Genomic DNA, 23,169 nt, shown 5'->3' on the forward strand with positions numbered 1-23,169 from the left:
GGGAAGCATGCACCTGGTTAATTTGTTTCAGGCATGCAGCTTTGCTTACAAAGCTGACTTATGAAGATTACCAGCTGCCTGGGCGGCTGTAAGCCCGTGCAGCATAGCGAGCACAGTGTTGTTTCTCCTTTGGAGGGTGCTCACATTGAGTGGCATAGATGGGATATGTACTCTGTGCTGTCAGGATGGGAGACTCAATGAGGGGACCCGATCTGGGCTATAGAAGATAGGTGGGAAAAGCCACAGTAGTTCCAGGCAGAAAACCAAATAGCACTGCAGTCTATTCTGAGCCCTTCCCTTGTTCTCCTCCTCTTCTGCCTCCCCCTGCCTAGGTATGACAAATACTGTGCAGACCACTTCAAAGACAACCACTGTGACCAGGGATGCAACAGTGAGGAGTGTGGCTGGGATGGGTTGGACTGTGCTGCTGACCGGCCGGAGAACCTGGCGGAGGGGACCCTGGTTATAGTGGTGCTCATGCCCCCGGAGCAGCTTCTCCAGGATGCCCGCAGCTTTTTGCGGGCACTGGGCACCCTGCTCCGTACCAACCTGCAGATTAAACGGGACTCCCAGGGGGCATTCATGGTCTACCCCTATTATGGTGAGAAGTCGGCTGCCATGAAGAAGCAGAGGATGATACGCAGGTCCCTTCCTGGTGACCAAGAACAGGAGGTGGTTGGGTAGGTTTTTGGTTTCTGAACTTCTTAAAGTTTATAAAGCTAAGTACTCTGACACACAGAGGAAGTCATAACTGAACTTATAAGAATGCAGAGCTCAGGCAAGTAGAATAGCCACCAAGTACAGTAAACCCGTGATGCCAGTACGTATGTTTAAGGGTAAGGTTTTCCTTGGGCTTGGTATCCTGAAAGGGGGGCTGGAGCAAGCAGAAGGCGGGATGTCAGGACGGCCTCCTCAAATGCCAGAATGTGTAACCTTTTGCCAGGGTTGCCTCAAATCCCTTTACTACTGACCATTCTTTTTATGTTAATCATTGCATTCTGTTCAAGGCCATGCATTTGTAACAGAAGGCTCTCTGTAATAATCTTGAATTGTTCTGTCATGGCACCCCACTATTTGTTGCTGTATCCCACAAGTTTCAACTGTATAGCTACCTCAGATGCAGATGCAGAGACCACGGAGAATAGGGACCCGCTTTACCCAGTGTCCTCCCTTTGACTTGCGTTGCCTAAGTCAGAAGGTGCAAACTCAGCCAGACCAAGGAAGGTGAGACATAGTCCGGTGGGAACTCGTATTTAGGATCTAATTTCTGAGATCTTTTGATGGCCCCATCACAGAGATAGGAGAGCCCAGTGCTGATGTGAGGAAGGAAGGCTCATGCACTCCTTTCTAACTTCACTTGCTTGACTGGCACCCTGTTTTACTCACCATTTCCCCTTGGCATCCTACAGCTCTAAGGTGTTTCTGGAAATTGACAACCGCCAATGTGTTCAAGATTCAGACCAGTGTTTCAAGAACACGGATGCAGCAGCAGCTCTTCTGGCCTCTCACGCCATCCAGGGGACCTTGTCCTACCCTCTTGTGTCCGTCGTCAGTGAGTAGCACTGGTGTTAAAGGAAGAGTTTGGGGCAGGGGAGACATCACTTGGGGCCAGTGAGAAAAGGGCACACTTTTCAGTGTGCAGCTCTGTTTTTCAGTGCCAGTGAGGTCAATCAGTCAATGCCCTCTAAATGAATTTTATGCTAAGATTGAGAGGTTTATTCAGCACATTCCCTGTCTCCTTGTACTTCCAGGTGAATCTCTGACTCCAAAAGGTACTCAGCTTCTCTATCTACTTGCTGTTGCCGTTGTCATTATCCTGTTTATTATCTTGCTGGGAGTTATCATGGCGAAACGAAAGCGTAAGCATGGCTCCCTCTGGCTGCCTGAAGGTTTCACCCTTCGCCGAGACTCCAGCAATCACAAGCGCCGTGAGCCAGTGGGACAGGATGCCGTGGGGCTGAAGTAAGACAGTTTGCCAACAAGCCACTATTCACAGTAGTAATAGCAGGGATAGAGGAGAAAGGAAATCTTGTTGCATTATGATTTTAAATTTCAAGCTCTGGCCACACCACATTGTCACACCTAACCATGATTCTGAGTGCCTGCTGAGCGACTATGAACTAACAGAGTCTGGATGCTTCTATTCTGTATATATTAAAGCAGTGGTGCTTGGCTTATATGTTGAGGCACCCTTTTGTTGTAAGCTCTTGATCCACAGGAAAGGAAAAGATGTTTACTCGGGCAGTGGGATGGAAAATACTGCCCATCCTTTGTGGGCCAAGGCTCCTGAAAGTCTTTGAGGATAGCCATGGAAAAAGTATTGAAAACCACTATATGAGTTTATGACATAACCTCTGCTCTTGTTTTTTCCCTTCATAATCTTGTCCTATCAGAAATCTCTCAGTGCAAGTCTCAGAGGCTAACCTAATTGGTTCTGGAACAAGTGAACATTGGGTTGATGATGAAGGGCCCCAGCCAAAGAAAGCCAAGGTAAGCTGGCCATGGTAGATCCACTATTATCAGCCACTATCTGGTCACATCAAATTTCTGTCCTTTGCTATCTAGAGTGTCCTGAATGGGTGAAAAGGGTGATAGTCTTTATGTGCTGCCCAGGCAATGACTACCCCAGGTTGTCATGAAAGGCAAGAATCATTAGGTCATTGATGGCCTTGGGTTACCTCCATATGTGTTTCAGTAAGAACTCTTTAGAGGCGCCTGGGTGGCTCAGTCAGTTAAGCATCTGACTCTTGATTTCAGCTCAGGTCATGATCTCATGGAGTTTGAGCCCCACATTGGGCTCTATGCTGGCGGTGTGGAGTCTGCTTGGGAATCTCTCTCTCACTTTCTCTCTGCCCTTGCCCCATTTGCACGCGCTCTCTCTCTCTCTCTCTCTAAATAAAAAAATAAATAAACCTAAAAAAATAACTCTTTATTAAAAATAATAAAACAAACATGATTCCTTCCTTAAGAATCATGCTGATGGTAGCTGAATAAGGAATGATGTGTGTAAATAGCAGTTTCCTTTATGACTAGCTCTCCCCCTTATCTTCTCTGGATACTCCCCCTTCAGGAAGGAAGAAAGCCAATGACCATTGAGTTTGGAGGTTCTGCATCTTGAGCGCAGGAAACTAGAACCATAAAGTAAGAGGTAGATTGGGCTGAAGCTGATGTGAAAAGGGAGACAGTCCATCCATAGCTATACATGGCTGGGATATGCATATATCCATGAGTATTCTAAAGCAGCTTGAGGGGATGAATGCTTGAGGAATATAGACATGCAGTACAGCATGATGGTTTAGAACATTGCTTAGTTACAATCAGAACTGGATTCAAGTCCAAAACTCTGCTACTTAGTAGCTGGAAAACTTAACCTCTTTGTACCTCATTATCCTTATCTGTAAAATAGGGAGTTGTTTCAAAGATTAAATATATATGTGTGAAGCATCTTACCCATTTTCTATCATGTAGTAAATATTCAATAAAAGGTAGCTGCCTTTTAAATTATAGTAATAGTTATTGCCCAGCAAATATTTTCTTGGGTGTTTGCTATGTGCTGGGCATTGTATTAAGTACAGGGAGGTGGTATTGAACAAGGCTTGTTTCCTGTTCTCATGAACCTTACCTTCTCGTGGTAGAGACTGTTACATAGTGCCTTGTGAGCACTTAACACAGAGTCAGTTAAATAGAGGTAAACAGAGGGTATTTTCGAACCCACAAGAGGAATTAAAGTCCCGTTGTATTTGAATGGTAGGTAGGAGTTAGTCAGACAAAGAATTGGGAAAAGATACGGCAGGCACAGGGGACAATCCAGGCAGAAGTCCAGAAGCAAGGAAATGGTGTTTTGGGGATCTGTATCTAGATAGCGTATTTGGTAGATGAAATAGATGGTATATTAAGGCTGAAGCCTGGAGTTTGGAATGGGGAGGTCGGGAGAGTGGTACAGATGGCACAGGAGAGGGTGACAGGAATCACATCCGGCAGCAGCAGGAAGGCAGTGTGGATGACACCCTGGCAGGTAGAATAGGAGGAGACTACAACTGCCTCCTTGTCCGCAGCTCCTAATGGTGGGCCAGGTCAACACAGAGCCTTGTTTTCTTGTCAGGCTGAAGATGAGGCTTTGCTCTCAGAAGAAGATGATGCCATTGATCGACGTCCATGGACACAGCAGCACCTTGAGGCTGCAGATATCCGCAGGACGCCATCGCTGGCACTCACTCCTCCACAGGCGGAGCAGGAGGTGGATGTGTTGGACGTGAATGTCCGTGGCCCAGGTCAGCACACACCCACTTTCCAAACCTGCCCTGCCTGCCCTTGGCTCTGTGATGTGCCTCGGTGATCTGCCCCCTGCCAGTTGCACAGACTAAATTAGCATGAGGAAATGAACACTTAGGGAATACAGACATGCAGAACATGTAAACTTCTGTAAGAAGAGGGAAGGATTTTATATTGCCTCACCTACAGCATGCTTGGGAATAGATAGGCTGATTACATGGGAAAGAGTTTAGTGGGATAGAGAAATAATATCCCAAAGCAGAAGGATAGAAAATTACTTTAATTGATACCTTAGTGCATATTATTGTTAATACTGGATATTTTTAAATGTTACCCAATTTAAAATAACATAGCACTTAGGAACTCAAACAGGAAGGCTTGTTTAACTTAGAGAAGAGCCCTAGCTTAAAAACACTCTTATTTTCCCATAAAGGGCATTATCAGGGGAAAAACAGGTGGCAAATGTAAAACGAATTGCCCATTACCACAAGAAGCTCAGAGGGTTTTTTCCCCATAAGAATAACTTTATTCAAACAGAACGCTTCCAGCCATTGGGTTCATTGAACATAATGTCCTTCTCCTCCTTAAATATTTTTTGGAAAATTCCGTTCTTATAGATGGGTGCACCCCACTGATGCTGGCTTCCCTCCGAGGAGGCAGCTCAGATATGAGTGATGAAGATGAAGATGGAGAGGACTCTTCTGCCAACATCATCACAGACTTGGTCTACCAGGGTGCCAGCCTGCAGGCCCAGACAGACCGGACTGGTGAGATGGCTCTGCACCTTGCAGCGCGCTACTCAAGGGCTGATGCTGCCAAGCGTCTCCTGGATGCAGGTGCAGACGCCAACGCCCAGGACAACATGGGCCGCTGCCCTCTCCATGCTGCAGTGGCAGCTGATGCCCAGGGGGTCTTCCAGGTAAAGAACAGAGCTGATTCCCTATAGATCTATAATGGTTTCTCTTTGCTAAGGCACTTAATACCCAATTATGCTCATTCAGTAATTCTCTGAGAAAATAGGGCGGATGGTGGATCTGGTGGATCCAGGATGGTGGAGTCCTGCTTGTCGGATGCGAAAGCAGGAAAAGAGCAGCAGAAAACTGACCTAACCAGAACAGCCAGATAGCGATAGAGCTTACAGCAGATCCCACCAGTTTCCTGATTCTTCATCACTGTTCATTTTGATGTGCCAAAATTCCTCCCAAATGAATAGATCAGATGGCAGTGATACCTGTTACGAAGTTTTTGACTAGTATCAGCTTCTCCCTGTAGATTTATCTGGCCATATGGGCTCCCAGCTGTTCCTTGGTGGTTTCTTTGACATGAATTCACTGTGTATTCCTTTTATTTTACCCTTGTGAGGAAACTGGAAGCATTCTGATTAATCTTAAACTCTATACACCATAACTGAGGTTATGATATTTTCCCACTTACTCCTTTCTTTAGAAAGCAGAAGACATCACTCTCCATGAGATGGCGTCCCCTAGCACCCTTTGTTCCTTCATTCACTCATGCGTTCATTCAGCATTTATTGATTGAGGATGATAGAATCATGGACACAAAGACAACAAGCATTCCCTGCCCTCCAGGAACTTACAGCATTGCCTCAGCTCTGATGCTCTTGTTTCTTCTTTTAACTTCATTATTTTCTTTTATCTAGTTGACTATCTTTTCTGTACTTTCTCATCTTGTAGATTCTGATCCGCAACCGAGTAACTGATCTGGACGCCAGGATGAACGATGGCACTACACCACTGATCCTGGCCGCCCGCCTGGCTGTGGAGGGAATGGTGGCAGAACTGATCAACTGCCAAGCAGATGTGAATGCAGTAGACGACCATGGTAGGGCCGAGAGGCAGGGAGCCAGATTCTCGCCTGCAAAGCATGCCTCTAAGGGGGAAAGTCATTATGTGATCTCTAAAGAACCATCTCAGATTTGAATCCAATGAAGATTCTATCATTCATTTATTCTTCTTTCAACATTTTAAGTCCAGAGAACTAAGCCAGTGGGAAGTCCATAGGCGAAGATAGGAAGGGATTTTTAGTGAGGGTTTTTGGAACCCAAAGCCAATCTATGAAAGGCTTGCCTCTGTAGGTTCCACTCTGGATATGAGGACTAGTGAGCTTGTCCTCACTAGGGAGGGATTATGAGCAACATCTTAAATAGACATTCTGGTGTGATAAGTAGATAGATTATTGTCCTCAGTATGGGATTCTACCATGTGGAGGACGTGGGTACCCTAGACAAATGATCTTTTTACCTACATGTCTTTCTAATGCTAGGCAGCCTGTATTAAAGTATTTCTAGAACAGGAAAAGGAAGATAATACTTTGGTTTTTTTCCACAGGCTGTCACAACTGGCTTGCTTCTCTCTGGGAAGTTCAAGGTTTCCTTATATAAGTCATGATGCTTCCTTATACTGGGAAGAGGACATGTTCCTCTACTCTGTCTGCTTATAAAAATGTTTCTCCCTGCAGGAAAATCCGCTCTTCACTGGGCAGCTGCTGTCAATAACGTGGAGGCAACCCTTTTGCTGTTGAAAAACGGGGCCAACCGAGACATGCAAGACAACAAGGTACAGTCTGGGCAGACCTAGCAGTGCCTCAGATTACGAAGCCTTCCCTTTTCTCCTATAGCTCCTCTTGTGATGAGTATAGACAAAGAGGGAGGCAGCGTGGACAACAGCTGGATCCAAAGAGTTTGAGGGGAAGGTATTGGGTTATGCAGGGATGTGTCAGGAGGTGAGTCCTCTGCCTACGCAGTACTCAGTCTGGATCAGGCTGTCCTGTAAATAACTTCAGTGTAGCCTTTTCTGCCTTTCTCTTTGACATCGTCCTTTCTCCTGTTCTCTGTTCTCTTCATGCTCACTTGCTTTTCTCTTGTTCTTGTTCATTTTCTTTGTTGTGGCTCTTGTTTTCTGTTCTTGGACACCATGGTATTTTCCTGGTTGCTTTTCTTCCTCTGGGTTTTGGGTCATACTTCTCTTCTCTTGTGTATTTCCTCTTTTCTCTAATTTTAATTCTTTCTTAAACATGTTTTGTTTCCTAGTGCTTCTGCTTCCCCTTATTTTTCTGCTTTAGGTTCTTGCCCTCCTACTTCTCTTATTTCTAAGAAGTCCTTTTCCTCTTAGAACCCTATTTTGATAAGCTCAGTGCTCTTTTAAGCAAATCTCTGGCTCAGGAGAATGCTTTATTTCACACATTCCCAACTAAGGAGACATCACCCTCAATGGGGCAAAATTGACTGTTGAGGAAGGGTAGAATGATCTTACTCTTTTTATGTATAAAACTACAGATATATGGGGCACCTGGGTGGTTCGATCAGGTAAGCGTCCCAACTCTTGGTTTCAGCTCAGGTCATGAACTCACCGTTCATGAGTTTGAGCACTACGTTGAGCTCCATGCTGACAGCACACAGCCTGCTTGGGATTCTCTGTCTCCCTCTCTCTCTGCCCTCCCCCCCACCCAATCTTTCAAAAGAAATAAATACATTTTTATTTATTTATATTTTTTTAAATTTTCTCTTTTACATTTATTTATTTTTGAGAGACAGAGAGACAGAGCACTAGTCGGGGAGGGATAGAGAGAGGAAGACACAGAATCCTAAGCAGGCTTCAGGCTCTGAGCTGTCAGCACAGAGCCCGACGCAGGGCCCAAACTCATAAACCGTGAGATCATGACCTGAGCCGAAGTCAGACACTTAACTGACTGACCCACTCAGGCGCCCCATAAAAAAAAATTTTTTTTAAGCTACAGATATACATTCAGTACCTAGGTAGATAGACATTTTATCTGTGCTAGTAAAATTTCATATGGGGAGGCAGTTAGGGAAATAATGTCTAAGGGGTTGATAATAACAAAAAGTTTGAGAAACACTGACGTATGATTAAGGGTGTTACTAATTTTCATGTGCTATGTGGGTCTTTTCTGTAGGAAGAGACACCTCTGTTTCTTGCTGCCCGGGAGGGAAGCTATGAAGCAGCCAAGATCCTGTTAGACCATTTTGCCAATCGGGATATCACAGACCACATGGATCGTCTTCCCCGGGATGTGGCTCGGGACCGCATGCACCATGACATCGTGCGCCTCCTAGACGAGTACAATGTGACACCGAGCCCTCCAGGCACTGTGCTGACTTCGGCCCTCTCACCTGTCATCTGTGGGCCCAACAGATCTTTCCTCAGCCTAAAGCACACCCCAATGGGCAAGAAGCCTAGACGGCCCAATACCAAGAGTGCCATGCCCACTAGCCTCCCTAACCTTGCCAAGGAGGCCAAGGATGCCAAGGGTAATAGGAGGAAGAAGTCTCTGAGTGACAAGGGTCAGCTGTCTGAGAGTTCAGTGACTTTATCCCCAGTTGATTCCTTAGAGTCTCCTCACACATATGTTTCTGACACCACATCCTCTCCAATGATTACATCCCCTGGAATCTTACAGGCCTCACCCAACCCTATGTTGGCCACTGCTGCACCCCCTGCCCCAGTCCATGCACAGCATGCACTGTCTTTCTCTAACCTGCATGAAATGCAGCCTTTGGCTCACGGGGCCAACCCTGTGCTTCCCTCAGTGAGCCAGCTGCTATCCCACCACCACATTGTTCCCCCAGGCAGTAGCAGTACGGGGAGCTTGGGTAGGCTCCATCCAGTCACTGTTCCAGCAGATTGGATGAACCGCATGGAGATGAATGAGACCCAGTACAATGAGATGTTTAGTATGGTTCTGGCTCCAGCTGAGGGCACGCACCCTGGCATAGCTCCCCAGAGCAGACCACCTGAAGGGAAGCATATAACTACCCCTCGGGAGCCCTTGCCCCCCATTGTGACTTTCCAGCTAATCCCCAAAGGCAGTATTTCCCAACCAGCAGGGACTCCCCAGCCTCAGTCCAACTGCCCCCCACCTGTTACAGGCCCTGTGCCCACCATGTACCAGATTCCAGAAATGGCTCGTTTGCCTAATATGGCTTTTCCCACTGCCATGATGCCCCAGCAGGATGGGCAGGTTGCTCAGACCATTCTCCCAGCCTATCATCCTTTCCCAGCCTCTGTGGGCAAGTATCCCACACCACCTTCACAGCATAGTTATGCTTCCTCAAATGCTGCTGAGCGAACACCCAGTCACAGTGGTCACCTCCAGGGTGAGCATCCCTACCTGACACCATCCCCAGAGTCTCCTGACCAGTGGTCAAGTTCATCACCCCACTCTGCTTCTGACTGGTCAGATGTGACCACCAGCCCTACCCCTGGGGGTGCTGGAGGAGGTCAACGGGGACCTGGAACACACATGTCTGAGCCACCGCGCAGCAACATGCAGGTGTATGCATGAAAGAGTCTGCCTCCAGTGTAGGGACAGAACTGCCTATTGTAAATGCTGCTGAGGAACAAATGAAGGTCATCCGGGAGAGAAATGAAGAAATCTCTGGAATCAGCTTCTGGAAGCAGGAGGAAGAAGATGCTTTTATCTTTTAGATAATGCAAGAAGCAATTTTGTCAGCTTCACTGGGTATCTGCAGGATTTGGGGTGTGAGGAACATGGTTCCTTTCAGTCTCTTACCCATCAAGCCAAGTTTGTGGAAACTCAAGATGAATACAAGACTTGGGGCCACGTTTACTCTTTTCTCTTTGGAGAAAAGAATGGATGCCTGTTGTAGCCCAGACATTCTTGCAGCCTGGACTGCATTTTAAGCCCTGGGGGCTTCTGCCATATCCATGAGAAGATTTTACGTACAGTCCTGTTGGGAATTGTACCTTGGAATTCTGCCCAAGTTGACTTATCTCATCTTCTCTTACTTGGAAATTCTTCTGACTTCATTTGGTGCTTTAATTTTTGCACCTCTCTGTGGTTGTACTCCCCCCACACCCCCAGCATGGTATAGGGCAACGTGCTTTTAATCATTCCTGCTCTGAAAAGCAATTTCAGCCTCCTTTCCCCTCTTCTCCCAGTGTCCCCAGGAATATCACAGGGTTTGCTTCAGTCATGGTTCTCAGCATACACCTTTCAAGTATGTTTCTTTAGAAAACGGATTCATTGCAGTCTCCTACATAATGTCATTCCTAGAAGAGGAAGGGGAGCAAGACATTTTTCTTTGAACCCATTTTGGAGACAGAAGTCCTTTTCAAGAGACTGCACCTTAGTTCTCTTGCCTGCATGCAGGGCTTTACGTAAACCTTACCAGGAAGAAGGATGAGAATTGGTTGTTTTCCCATTTGTGGGCCTAGTCAGTGGGAAGTTTCATCATTGGCAGTGCAGGTACTATGAGCCCCTTGAAACAAATAAACAAACAAACAAGAAACAGACAAAGATGTGGAATGTTGGAATGACCAAGAGATAAGCTAACTCATGTGAGAAGTGGTTATCCACTAACAAGTCCCTTTCCTTCTCTCCCAGCATTCCATTGACGGCCTGTGCAAAACACATTTGTTCCCAGATCTCAGAACCCCTGGCCTACTTCACTCACTCATCCAGCAGGGAAAGCTAGCCTTAGTTGTTGAGACTTTCCTTCCATAGAAGAAAATGTCTCAAACGATGCTTCCTCGCCACTCAGAGCTGAACTCTGTTTGGGTCGAGGGACCCCGTGCCAGCCGGGTTCCTTTTGCAGAGGGATTGCAGTCTCTGCTTCCTGAGGCTGTTTATGACCGCAGGCCTGCTCACCAGCCCTTCACTGTGCGTGCAGTCTGAGTTATCAGTGCACCCAAGTAGGTTCTCACCGAACGCATGGATTTTTCTGTGTTCAAGTGCAGGAAATAGAAAGCTAACCTAGTTTTCTGGGATCCAAGCCAGCCCTGTACAAAGGTTGGAACTATGAGGCAGCCTTTGCTATTTTTTGCTACCATTCCTTTTGTTTTGAGGCAGTCGTGGCGTTCCCTTTTAGGCAACTAACATAGAAACTTACTGGGGACATTTTCCTTTCCCAGAGTTGCCTTGTAGATAATGATGGACAATTAAAGACTGTCTTTGTCATTCTCATGCTCAGATTATGGTTCTGTTTTACTTGAGTCGGCTCTCTGTATTTGTGGTCTTGGCACCTTCTGTGACACTCTGTCAAGGGCAGAAGCATTCTAGTCAACACTAGAAATAGGAGGAATATCGTTTTCTTCCTCTTGTCCCTGAGTCATCCAATAGTGGATCCTGTGGCCACACTGTCATCTCTGCCCGGTGCTGTGATGTCATGACACCTGGGAAATTAGTTCTGCTGGGGCATTTTGTAGATAATAACCAGTGAATTGCCTACTCTGTTTGAATGGTAGTCTTCATTCCTGCCTTGGCTAGGAGTACCCGTCAGAGCATTCCACTTAACGTGATTTATCTGTTTGTGGCCCCGTATGGAACCCCTGAGTGTCTGTTAGCATGGCAGTCTACAAATTTTTTTTTTAGTCCTGCCCAAGCTCATCAACAGAAATAATTAGTACTGCCCCAGCAAACTGTATTCTCTCACGTGGCAACTCTTACCAGCCCTTTCATAGCAGGTAACGTTTTATCTTCTGAAGAGTGACTCTCTGTCCTTGGGCCCATTTGTTAATTCACAGATGGGGAGAACCTGTGTGGGCCACTGTGGACCTCACCACGTCTGCCCCTGTCATCCTGTTTCATCCCCACTTCCTGAAAGTATCAGCCTCTGACCCAACAGCTTGGATCCTCTATTGCCTCCTCCTTCCCCAACCACAATTTAGGCCTAACTTGCTTCTTTTTCCTTCTTGGGATCCTTTGGGTTTTGGGAAAGGGAATGTGAAAGCTGCCATTACAGACTACGGGCTTCAGTGATGAGGAGGAAAACACTGCCTTTCAAGCATTTATCAATCCCTTAGATTTTAAGAACCCTTCAGTTGTATAGTACCTAATAAAAGTGAAGGTGAGATGGAGAATCACTTTCTTATTTGGGTTCTGAATTAGAGACTAAGTTTTATAGGACACGTCTTTTATGCCATGTATAGGTCACCCTCTCCCCAATTCTGGTTTGTTTTTATTTTTATAAATTTTTCTTTTGACTCCTCTTCTGTCTGCCTTTGGGGATAGATTCTTCTGTTTGTTTCTTCTGTTTTGTGTTAAGCATCATTTTCTGACTTACATGATGGTGAGGGAGAGAAACGTGTAAAAGAGAGTTAAAGACTTTGATGTAAGCAGTCAGCCATGATGCTCAAGCCTGCTATGCCATCTTATTACGTTCGCTGGTACACAGTTCTGGCACAGAAAAGAACCAAAGGTATAATATTTTGTGGGCAGGCAGTTTGGATTTTAACCAACACATTGAATGTATGATGACTATTTGAGAGAACACAACTATATGACCTGACGCTCCCACTTGTAACTGGTACTACGGCTCCTTCCTTGTGTACATTTCTCTCAAAAGTGATACTATATGTTTGTATGAGAAACCCAGTAACCAGAAAAATGACTGCATATTCCTAACTATACATAGTAAGGAAAATGCAAACTGTTTTTACTTTTCAAATTTTCATTCTAAAGTAGTTAAGATGAAATTTATATGAAAGCATTTTTATCACAAAATAAAAAAAGATTACATGTCAAGCTCTGTGACATTGCAGTTTTTATTTTCCATTCCAGCGTCCCTGGTCTTGCAGTGACCTCCTTTGTGATGTCATGATAGGCTGAGAATGAAATAATTTTCTCTTCATTCTGAATCCCACAAAGCCAAGCACTAGGCTTCTTTTTTTCATTCTCCCAAGCAGATTGCAAATAAATGCTTTTGAGGAAAAACTTCTGTCAAATAGGAAGCACCACAAGACAATCACTTTTCTGTGCACTAGTTAGTGGCAAACAGACACTGAGGACAAGGTACCTTCCAGTGGGAATGGGGAGTGTTTGCTAAGGCCAGAATTGAAAAGTGGGATGTAACTGATAATATTGATAGTGCTGTTACCTAAACCATGAGTTTTCAATATTATTCCCCAAATTAAATTTGTATAGAACTTTGTTGCAGGGAGTATGGCCGGAGTCGCAAAAGATGAGTCCACAAACAAAATGCAGTTAAGTGAAGGTCCTCATACTTGAGTCAGAATGAGGCCCTGACTCCAGAATGAAGCTTCTTTTTATTAGGATAATTGCTAAAGACTATGTGCATAAAGTCAGCTGAGCAAGTGTGTTAATCAATCTAATGGTTTAGCTTTTCAAGGTTGAATTTCGAGTTAATTGGTTTCTGTAACACTACGAAGGGTCAGGTGTGAAGGAGGATCCAGCCCTGGACTATGTTAATGGCTCTAGGTGTCCCTTACCAGCCGCAGCCTCATTCAGCTGTGTAAACATGTCCTAAGGCCTTGCACCTTCTCCAGCCCTTCCCTTTTGAAGTCTCTTCCTTGGATGCTTCTCTCCTGCATCTCCCACAGAACTTTATACAATTCTAAAGTAGTATTTTGCCTATAAATATGTTACCAAGTTCCTTTATACATTTACTTGTGAAAGTCCATCAGGGAGACATTTGAACACAAATATTTGACATTGGTGATGCTTATGTCATGACCAGTCTTGTGTCAACTTCAGCATTGAGTTTATTTCCATATTCTGTTAGTTTTGCAGAAACTTTTTTTTTTTTTAGTTTATTTCTTTTTGAGAGAGAGAGGGAGAGGGAGACACAGAATCCAAAGCAGTCTCCAGGCTCTGACCTGTCAGCACAGAGCCCAAGGCAAGGCCCAACCTCATGAACCGCGAGATCATGACCTGAGCTGAAGTCAGATGCTTAACGGACAGCCACCCAGGCACCCCTGCTTTGCAGAAACTTTGAATCATACATATATAATTCTAAATGGTAGAAATACTTGCTTAAATGACTGGAAATCTTAGGATATGCTTCAATTGAATAGATGAAGGAGTTTTATTCAAAATCTGCACAAATATATTTTAACACAACTGACAGCACATATTGGTTAGCCTGACAGCTTTCTAATTTCATATAAAACACATTTGAGTCTTCATGTTAGGCTTTGTAATGGCATAACAGGAAAATGAATTTGAGAGCTAAGGAATGATTTGCCTAAGTCTGGTCCTCTGCAGGCTGGCATCTCAGAGCTGGACTGGCCTCTTCAGACTATTTAGGAGCTAACTTGCTGGAAACCTGCTTTCTGGATCTGAGCTGCAGGCCACTAGCTTGCTCTCCACATCCTACCACTGCAATCGCAAGCCTAAAAACCTCACCCTTGATTGTGGCGGGGGGATCCGGGGCTCTCCCAACTATGATCTCCAAAGAGGGAGGGCAGGGCTGGAGGCCAAGGCCTGCCACATCACACAGCTGGGACAGTAGACTTGGACACCAGGCCACAGTCAGGCCAGGGGTGAGACTGGGGCTTCCCTCAGTCCCACAGCTAAGAAGCCTCATAGCCCAAGGAGAGGGGGCTGAGTTCCCCTTTCAGAGCATGATGAATACAACAACCATCCTTAATGCCTGCACACAGTCCAGGATGTGATGGGCAATGGGAGAACTGAGCTCCTTTACTGCCTCTGCTTCTGCAAGCTCTCCCAATACGCACTGCCCTGGGCCAGCAGGGCTCGATCTCCTCATCTGCCTGACCGTATTTTAAAAATGAAATGACCCCTTTCACGAAGATGGCGCCGAAGGTGAAAAAGGAAGCCCCTGCCCCTCCCAAAGCCAAAGCCAAAGCTTTGAAGGCCAAGAAAGTAGTGCTGAAAGGCGTCCATAGTCATAAAAAAAAAAGATCTGCACGTCACCTACATTCCGACAGCTCAAGGTACTGCATCTCCGAAGGCAGCCCAAATATCCTCAAAAGAGTGCCTCTCGGAGAAACAAGCTTGACCACTATGCCATCATCAAGTTCCCCCTGACTGCAGAGTCAGCCATGAAGAGAACAGAAGACAACAACACACTTGGGTTCATTGTGGATGCCAAGGCCAATAAGCACCAGATCAAACAGGCTGTGAAGAAGCTCTATGACATTGACATGGCCAAGGTCAACACTCTGATCAGGCCCGATGGAGGAAAGAAAGCATATGTTTGATTGGCTCCCGACTATGATGCTTTGGATGTTGCCAACAAAATTGGGATCATCTAAACTGAGTCCAGCTGGCTAAATCTAAATATAAAAGTTTTCACCATAAAAAAATAAAAAATCATAAATAAAAATAAACATGAAATGTGAATCAGGTGCTTGCAAAAGCCCTGAAGAGGGAGAGGGTGTATGTGAAGTATGTGAGTAGGTGAGGAAGTGTAGGCATATGAATGTGTGTGAAACAGAGAAAATACAACTTTTCTTTCTTTGCCTTAGGCTTAGCAAAACACGTCGAGAACAATGACAGCAGTCAAATCTGCCTGCCAAGTAGGAGCAAACTCAAATGAGGATAACTCAAGAGGGGCTTATTTACAAAAGGACTACTGAGGAAGTGTGCATGTGTGAGGTGTAGGGGAACTCTAAGGAGCGGTGCAGAAAGCACTGGCTAGTCCCAGCAGAGCTATGACTGCTGGATACAAAGGGATGAGACCAGAGGAGGCTACCAGAACCTGGAAAGAGTGTAGAGCAAGTTACCTCAAGAAGAGCTATGCTTCAGTTAGGGAGTCAGTGAGCCCCAAAGCTCCTTGACAACAAGGACGCCAGGGAATGAGTACTCTGACCTCATTCCCCACCCCATTTCTGCCCAGACTTCCTTCCTCCCTTCCTTCCTTCCTTCCCTCCTTCCTTCCTCCCTTCCTTCTTCCCTCCCTCCCTTCCTTCCTTCCTTCCTTCCTCCCTCCCTCCCTCCTTCCCTCCCTTCCTTCCTCCTTTCCTTCCTACCTTCCTTTCTTTCCTCCCTCCCTCCCTTCCTTCCTCCCTTCCTTCCTTTCCTCCCTCCCTCCCTCCCTTACTTCCTTCTTTCCTTTCCTCCTTCCCTCCCTCCCTTCCTTTCCTTCCTCCCTCCCTTCCTTCATTTCCCCCTTCCCTCCTTCATCCCTTCCTTCCTTTCCTCCCTCCCTCCCTTCCTTCCTTCTTTCCTTTCCTCCCTCCCTTCCTTTCCTCCTTCCTCCCTCCCTTCTTTCCTTCATTTCCTCCTTCCCTCCCTTCCTTCATCCCTTCCTTCATTTCCTCCCTCCCTTCCTTACCTCCCTCCCTCTCTCCTTTCCTTCCCTCCTTCCTCCCTCCCTCCCTCCCTCACTCCCTTCCTTCCTTCCTTTTTTCTCCTTCCTTCTTCTTCCTCCTTCCTTCCTTCTTTCCCTCCTTCCTTCTTTCCTTCCTTCCCTCTTTCCTTCTTTCCCTCCTTCCTTCTTTCCCTTCTTCCCTCCTTTCTTCCCTCCTTCCTTCTTTCCTTCCTTTCTTCCCTCCTTCCTTCCTTCCCTCCTTCCTCCCTCTCCCTCTTTCAAGAGTGCACAGTGGGGTGGGGGCAGAGAGAGAGAGAGAGAGCGAGCAAGCCCTAAGGGGCTCCATGCCCAGCACAGAGCCTGACCCAGGGCTCAATTCCATGACTGTGAGATTACAGCCTGAACCAAAAACAAGAATTGGACACCCAACTGACTGAGCCACCCAGGTGCCCCACCACCCAGACTTTCTATCTGCTGGAGCCAAATGGAAGTCTGAAAATACAGGAGGCTGTTGAATTTGATCCATTGATACATGTCAGCTTTCTGGGGTGGGGAAGTTGGTAGAGAAAGGAAGAGAGTACCTGCAGGTGTGAACACATCCTTATCCAAAACATTCTCTCTACAGCTCTAACGTTTCTAAGAAAGTTCTACTGGCAGCCTGCTATTGATGTGTCAAGGCAGGAAACACAAAGTAAAAGGAATTATGTATTGGTAATCCTGACTTAATTTATTTTCCTGATCTACTGGTGTGTTTCTTCACCACCTTGGCTTTGAGCACCCAAAATTAAGACGAGCATCAGCAGTAGGATGGACAAATTATGGTACCTCCTTTCAATGGAATACTACACAGAAATTTTTAAAAAGAAAACCATGCAACAATATGGAGAATTGTTGCTGACATAATGTTGAGGAAATTAAGCCAGACAAAAGAATACATTCTGTATGATTCCATTATAGAATTTCACGAAAAATAAACCAGTGGCAAATGGGGATCAGAAGAGTGAATATTTTTCTGGGAGAAGGGTCTTGACTGAGAAGAGGGCAAGAAAAATCTTTCTGGAGTCTTAAAACATCTTGACTTGGGTGGTGATCACATGAACGTATACATATGTAAAATTCTGTTTAGAATATGCTTAAGATTTGTGCATTTTACTTAGGTAAATTGTACTTCAATAAAATGTATAATAACTGACAGAAATGTATAAACACCTAATATAAAAGTTATAGCATATAATTATATATAATTTTATATTATAAAATGTTAATTTTTATATTTGTTTCAGATGCTTAAAGATGACAAGATACATATAGCAAAGACTCCTGTATTTCCCTTTCCTTTCACTCCCCTCCCTTTCTTCCCTCCTTCCCTCCTTCCTTTCCCAGTTACTTGTTTTCATAACTTTGGTTCATGGGGATTATTTTATTCTTAAAAACATTATTTGCAATACTTAACCCACGAAGGAAATATATTTTCAATGCAATTGTATAAAATGTGGGATTGCATAGTTGCAAGCCTCACTATGTGAGTGAGGTGAACCAGCTATTGGCTAGCTGGATAAGCCATCTCCGTCAGGGTCCTGGCTGCCATTTGGCACTATCTGGTGGCACTTGTCTGCCTCAGCACAAGTATGTTTGAGGATTCTAGGTTCTGTAGTCTGGCTGGGATTTGCAAGAACATCACTGCAAGTCATCCTCTGCTTCATATGCCTACTACAGAAACTTTGGGTCAGCTAAATGCAGAAACTTTGGGTCAGCTAAATGCACGCATAACCACTCTCTCTGTACTCCCAGAGGTTTAAGAACATGGACCTGGCAGAGGCTGGACACCAATCACCAATCCTGTTATATCAGAATCTGTGGTTATTATGGGGTTTTACATATAAGAATTGGAAAGGAGGAAGAGAAGCTATCTACACCTGAGGTTAATAAGACAACTTACTGAAAAACTACACCATTAGGAATTTAGTAAGTCAAACGATGTAAATTTAGTTCATAGAAAAACCTCTGTTATGGGGCGCCTGGGTGGCTCAGTCAGTTAAGCGTCAGGCTTTGGCTCAGGTCATGATCTTGTGGTTCGTGGGTTTGAGCCCCACATCAGGCTCTGTGCTGACAGTAGGAACCTGCTTCGGACTCTGTCTCTCCATCTCTCTCTGTCCCTCCCCAACTCACGCACGCGCTCTCTCTCTCAAAAAAGAATAAACATTAAACAATTTTTAAAAAAAAGAAAAACATTCTGTTATCAACAAAACCGACTGAGGGATGAAATGGAAGAGAAGATCACATCTACAGTAGCAAACACACACACACACACACACACACACACACACATCAATAACCTTTTAAAAATTACTAACTGCAAATATTACCAAACATCCAGGACTCCTGAAAACTTGAATGACCACTGCCTCTTTATAAGTTGCAGTTTTAGCTCTGCTCTATTCTTCCACCTGCTAGATAAAAATCATAACTCTATCTGGTCATCCCCGCAATTGGGACAAAATTCACGAAGATACTCAATTCTTTCAACCCATCTCAGTATCACCTAACACAAGTCCTAACACCTAACACAAGTCCAAATCTATAGTAAACCCACCCACTTCCTGACACACCCACATTTCCCGCCTGTGTGCAGTTTTCCCCGCAGCAAAGAGCAGTGATAAATCCATCTTTGGTTGATTCCCAGGCTTGCCCCTGATGGCCTTAGACTGACAGACATCAGGGGTGCCTGGGTGGCTCAGTCGGTTAAGCGTCTGACTTCAGCTCAGGTCATGATCTCGTGGTCCATGAGTTCGAGCCCCGCGTCGGGCTCTGTGCTGACAGCTCAGAGCCTGGAGCCTGTTTCAGATTCTGTGTCTCCCTCTCTCTGACCCTCCCCTGTTCATGCTCTGTCTCTCCCTGTCTCAAAAATAAATAAAACGTTAAAAAAATTAAAAAAAAAAAAAAAAAAACGATTCTCTCTCTCTCTCTCTTTAAAAAAAAAAAAAAAAAAAAAAGACTGACAGACATCAACAGAGGCCTGTGTCTCTCCAAGACAGAGAGAATCCCATTTTAACACCCTGTTATACACAGAGCGCTGACTGTGACAGTGGGAGTTCATGAATTTATTTTAAGAATATCTGGAACATTCACAAAAATTAAACACAGGTGAAGCCATGTCAAGATCTCAGAGTTTCAAAGAATCAGTATTATATAGACAGTTATCTCTGAACACAATAGTTTCAAACTAGAAACAAAATAGGAGCTCCTGGGTGGCTCAGCTGGTTGAGTGTCTGACCCTTGGTTTTGACTCAGGTCATGACCCAAGGACTGTGGGATCAAGTCCTGTGTTGGGCTCCATGCTGAGCATGGAGCCTGCTTGGGATTCTCTCTTCCTCTCTCTCTGCCCCTCGCTGCTGCCTGTGTTCTCAAATAAAAAAGATTTTTTTTAACTAAAAAAAGAAGGAAAATAAAACTGTAACCAACAGCCCTATGTGTATGAAAAATTAATACAAATATAAGTTAGAAGATATTTAGAAACTGCACAAAAATATTTATCAACTAGTACCACTACTTTTGAAATACCAATTAAAAAAAAACTTATGGAAAGCAACTAAAGCTTTAAACAGAGAAACTTCAACCTAAATACTTATAGGACAGCAGAAAGGCTGAATCAATAATCTAAGCATTTTATTCAAGAAATTAGACAAAGAACCATAATCTAAATCTAAAGAAATAGAAGGTAGGAAATAAGACAAACAAAAGTTAATGAGCTAACTGGAAAAAAAAAGTAATAGAGATAATTAAATTAACTAAAATCTGCTTTGCTGAAAGACATAGAATACTCTCTGGCAAGAATCAACAATATAAAGAAAGCACAATTAACAGTACTAGGGAGATAAAGGATTTGAGGCAGACACGGCAGGTTAAAAATCATGACTATAAACAAATATATTCTAATATATTTGGGAAAAAATGAGGCCTAGGTTCTATAATGGGTAATATGTATTGAACCTTTTTTTTTCTACTGAACTTTAAAAGCACAGATAGTCCTTATCATAAACCTTCCAGAGAATTAAAAATAAAATACTCCTCAGCTCATTTTGTGAATCTATTTCTTTGACAGTAAAGCCCTACAAAGATGATACAAGTAAGGAAAATTATAGAACTATCTTACTTATAAACATAAGTGCAAAAATTATAAATCAACTATTACCAAACTGAAACAAGCAGTAAATAATATATAAAGCCATCAAGACTAAGAATTTTTTTTTCCTCAGGAAAGAAAGGATGGTTAACATTAATTAATAGATGTCACCACATCCAGAAGACAACTTGTGCAACCATTTCAATAGACTAAATAAAGTGTTTGGTCAAATTAAATCTTTAAAAAAAAATTTTTTTTTAAACATTTATTCATTTTTGAGAGACAGAGAGAAACAGAGCATGAGCAGGGGAGGGGCAAAGAGAGAGGGAGACACAGAATCTGAAGCAGGCTCCAGGCTCTGAGCTGTCAGCACAGAGCCTGACGCGGGGCTCAAACTCACAGACCGTGAGATCGTGACCTGAGCCGAAGTCGGATGCTCAACCTAATGAGCCACCCAGGCGCCCCTAAAATCAAATCTTCATGACAGAAATTATAAAAGATAACATCAAATTAGAAACCAAGAGGAACTTCCTAAAACTAACAAAAGGTATCTACTACAACCTACAGCTATCACATTTAATGATGAATTTACAGATTTGTTACCTTTGAGGTTAGGTCTACCTCAGATGCCAGCTCTCACATGTTCTATTCAACTCGGTCTGGAAGTCCTTAGTTCTGGCCAGGAACACTGGAAAGTCATTACTTATAGACCATTTCATAAAAAGCCCAAGAAGAAATATAAACTATTAGAACCTGTTGCCATTAAACAGGACGAGAGAGTTGTTAAAAACAAACAAACAAATGAAGGAACAATCCTTTCCTGTTAGTGATTATTGGCTCCAACCAAATGGTAAAAGAAATCAGATGCATTCTGGCTGTGGGATACAGGAGTCTATGAAGCCAAGTCAGCTGAGAAAAACTGGGATGTTGGGGACTATGGATTTAGAGGCCTCTGTTAACCTCATAGAGAACCCTGGAGAGAAAAAATGGCTCGAGCAATTCCCTCTGTGCCTCAGAATCACCCTGTAAGGAGGTAGCCCTCATTCCTTGTCCCAGCCTCAGACACCTGTGTGACAGCGAAGCGAATGCTGACTAGAATTCTGTAATCTTGCCTCTCCCGACTGGCAGATCTGATTCCTTAGAGCAGACTTGCTGATTTTCAGTTCATCGCCTCTTAGCTCTGAAATCATCCTCACTGCCAACTCTGCCAAAATGGGTCTTGGTCCTCTAAGTATGTTTGCTTTGCCAGCTGGCACTGTTTAGCTTTATCAGGAGAGGGTGCTGGAGAGATCTTGGAGGAGGAGTAAGAGGTTTTCCTTCCTGGTTCCAGGCTTCCTTCTGGCGTCACCCTCTCTTCCCTCCCCACCCCCAGCCTTAGTGTAAGTAGCTTCCCAAGTGCCAGGCTCCTAAAGTGCAGGCAGCTTCTCCAGCATCCAGCATCTGCAGTGTATGGCAGCCAGAGGCAGCTAGCAGCCGGTGGCAATGCCAGGCAGCCTCTGTTCCCAGATGGTTTTGTAGCAGAGTGTATTCGAGTGCCCAGTGAGATGCCTTTTCTTGAACAGCTTTCCCCAAGTGCCCTAGAGTGCCTGAGTGAGACACCTTCCTGTGAACAGCTTCCCCGGTACATTAGAGGTTGGATTTCTGGCAAGATCCACCAGAGTGGATCACTCTGACACCACACTGACTTCTCTGCCATTCAGTGTCCAAGGCTGTGGCATCTGACAATATCTGATCTCAGCCCTAGGAGGAGGATAGCTCCTCCTGGGTGGCCTGTTTCACCCCTAGGGTTGGTACGTATACTACATTATATAATACACATATTATATTTTATTTTAGACCATATCTCATATTTCTGCATGTCTGTCGTATTAAGTATTATAGCCACAATTCCAATATTCTTTAGAATTCCCTTTGCAGTTTACCAGCAAATCTCTTATTCCTCCAATTCCCTGTTGAGATTAATCATTCTCTATATTACCTTTCCCTCTTCACCTCTGATATGGATTCTTTCTCCTGACTGAACCCAGACTGATACAAAAAGTAACTTTTGTAGAGAAATAAACATTGCTCTGTGTTGTGCTTAGGTTTATGTTAATGCCAAGTCAGAAGCTCTTTATAAAATTTTCTCTTAATAATTCTCTTCCAAAAGGGACATTATGAATGAATGATGGCCCTCTCAAAACCTTGGGGATATTCTTAAAAAAAAAAAAACATAGGAAGGGACAAAATATATCAGTGATATAAAATCTTACGATGTAAGTTAAAAAAATATATTGGTCATATTTAATCTACTGGCACTATCCTTTCAACAGTATCTTTATGACTCCAAGCTAATCTGTCAGCCTAAAGATTAAGGATCCCAAAGCATGTTTGTTTCATCTCGGAAAGTAGACACAAATTTCTACATTATTAAAACATTGTTTTCATTGTGAAATATACACAGAAATAAGCATAAATGTTTAGGCACGGTTTAACAAATATGTACAGCAAACCCCAGTGGTCAAGACATACACTACCAACAGGCTAGCACTCTAGAAGCTACCTGAACCACACCGGCCCCTCCCTCATCCACTCCTGAATACAGCCCCTTCTGTTCACCCTAGTCTTAGGGTGACGGTCGTCGTCACAGCTCTGGTAATTATTTCCTTGATTTATTTTACCAACAGTGCATGTCCGTTACCGCGGTTACCCCTGACGGAAATTTGAATTGTTTCCAATTTGGGGAATATTGCTGCTTCCAAATACCCGGGCGAATTTATGC

General features: G+C 44.3%; 1 protein-coding gene and 1 pseudogene across 2 annotated transcripts in view; both read left to right on the forward strand.

Moving 5' to 3' along the window:
* Window positions 1–12,795, forward strand: part of NOTCH2 (notch receptor 2) — a 163,875-nt gene extending 151,080 nt beyond the window's left edge. For both annotated transcript variants that reach the window (XM_053890598.1, XM_019458028.2), the window contains exons 26-34: window positions 333–680; window positions 1,410–1,552; window positions 1,752–1,962; window positions 2,394–2,490; window positions 4,103–4,271; window positions 4,890–5,191; window positions 5,967–6,114; window positions 6,751–6,848; window positions 8,206–12,795. In XM_053890598.1, the coding sequence (XP_053746573.1) occupies window positions 333–680; window positions 1,410–1,552; window positions 1,752–1,962; window positions 2,394–2,490; window positions 4,103–4,271; window positions 4,890–5,191; window positions 5,967–6,114; window positions 6,751–6,848; window positions 8,206–9,594 (2,905 nt within the window). In that variant the 3' untranslated portion in view covers window positions 9,595–12,795. The remainder of the gene's footprint in view (window positions 1–332; window positions 681–1,409; window positions 1,553–1,751; window positions 1,963–2,393; window positions 2,491–4,102; window positions 4,272–4,889; window positions 5,192–5,966; window positions 6,115–6,750; window positions 6,849–8,205) is intronic.
* A 1,054-nt stretch (window positions 12,796–13,849) lies between these two features.
* LOC109272165 (60S ribosomal protein L23a-like) lies at window positions 13,850–15,934 on the forward strand (annotated as a pseudogene).
* Window positions 15,935–23,169: the final 7,235 nt, after the last annotated feature.

This window comes from Panthera pardus, unplaced genomic scaffold (assembly GCF_024362965.1).
Source record: "Panthera pardus isolate Hobbes unplaced genomic scaffold, ASM2436296v1 HiC_scaffold_11, whole genome shotgun sequence".
In the NCBI taxonomy this organism is placed as follows: domain Eukaryota; kingdom Metazoa; phylum Chordata; class Mammalia; order Carnivora; family Felidae; genus Panthera; species Panthera pardus.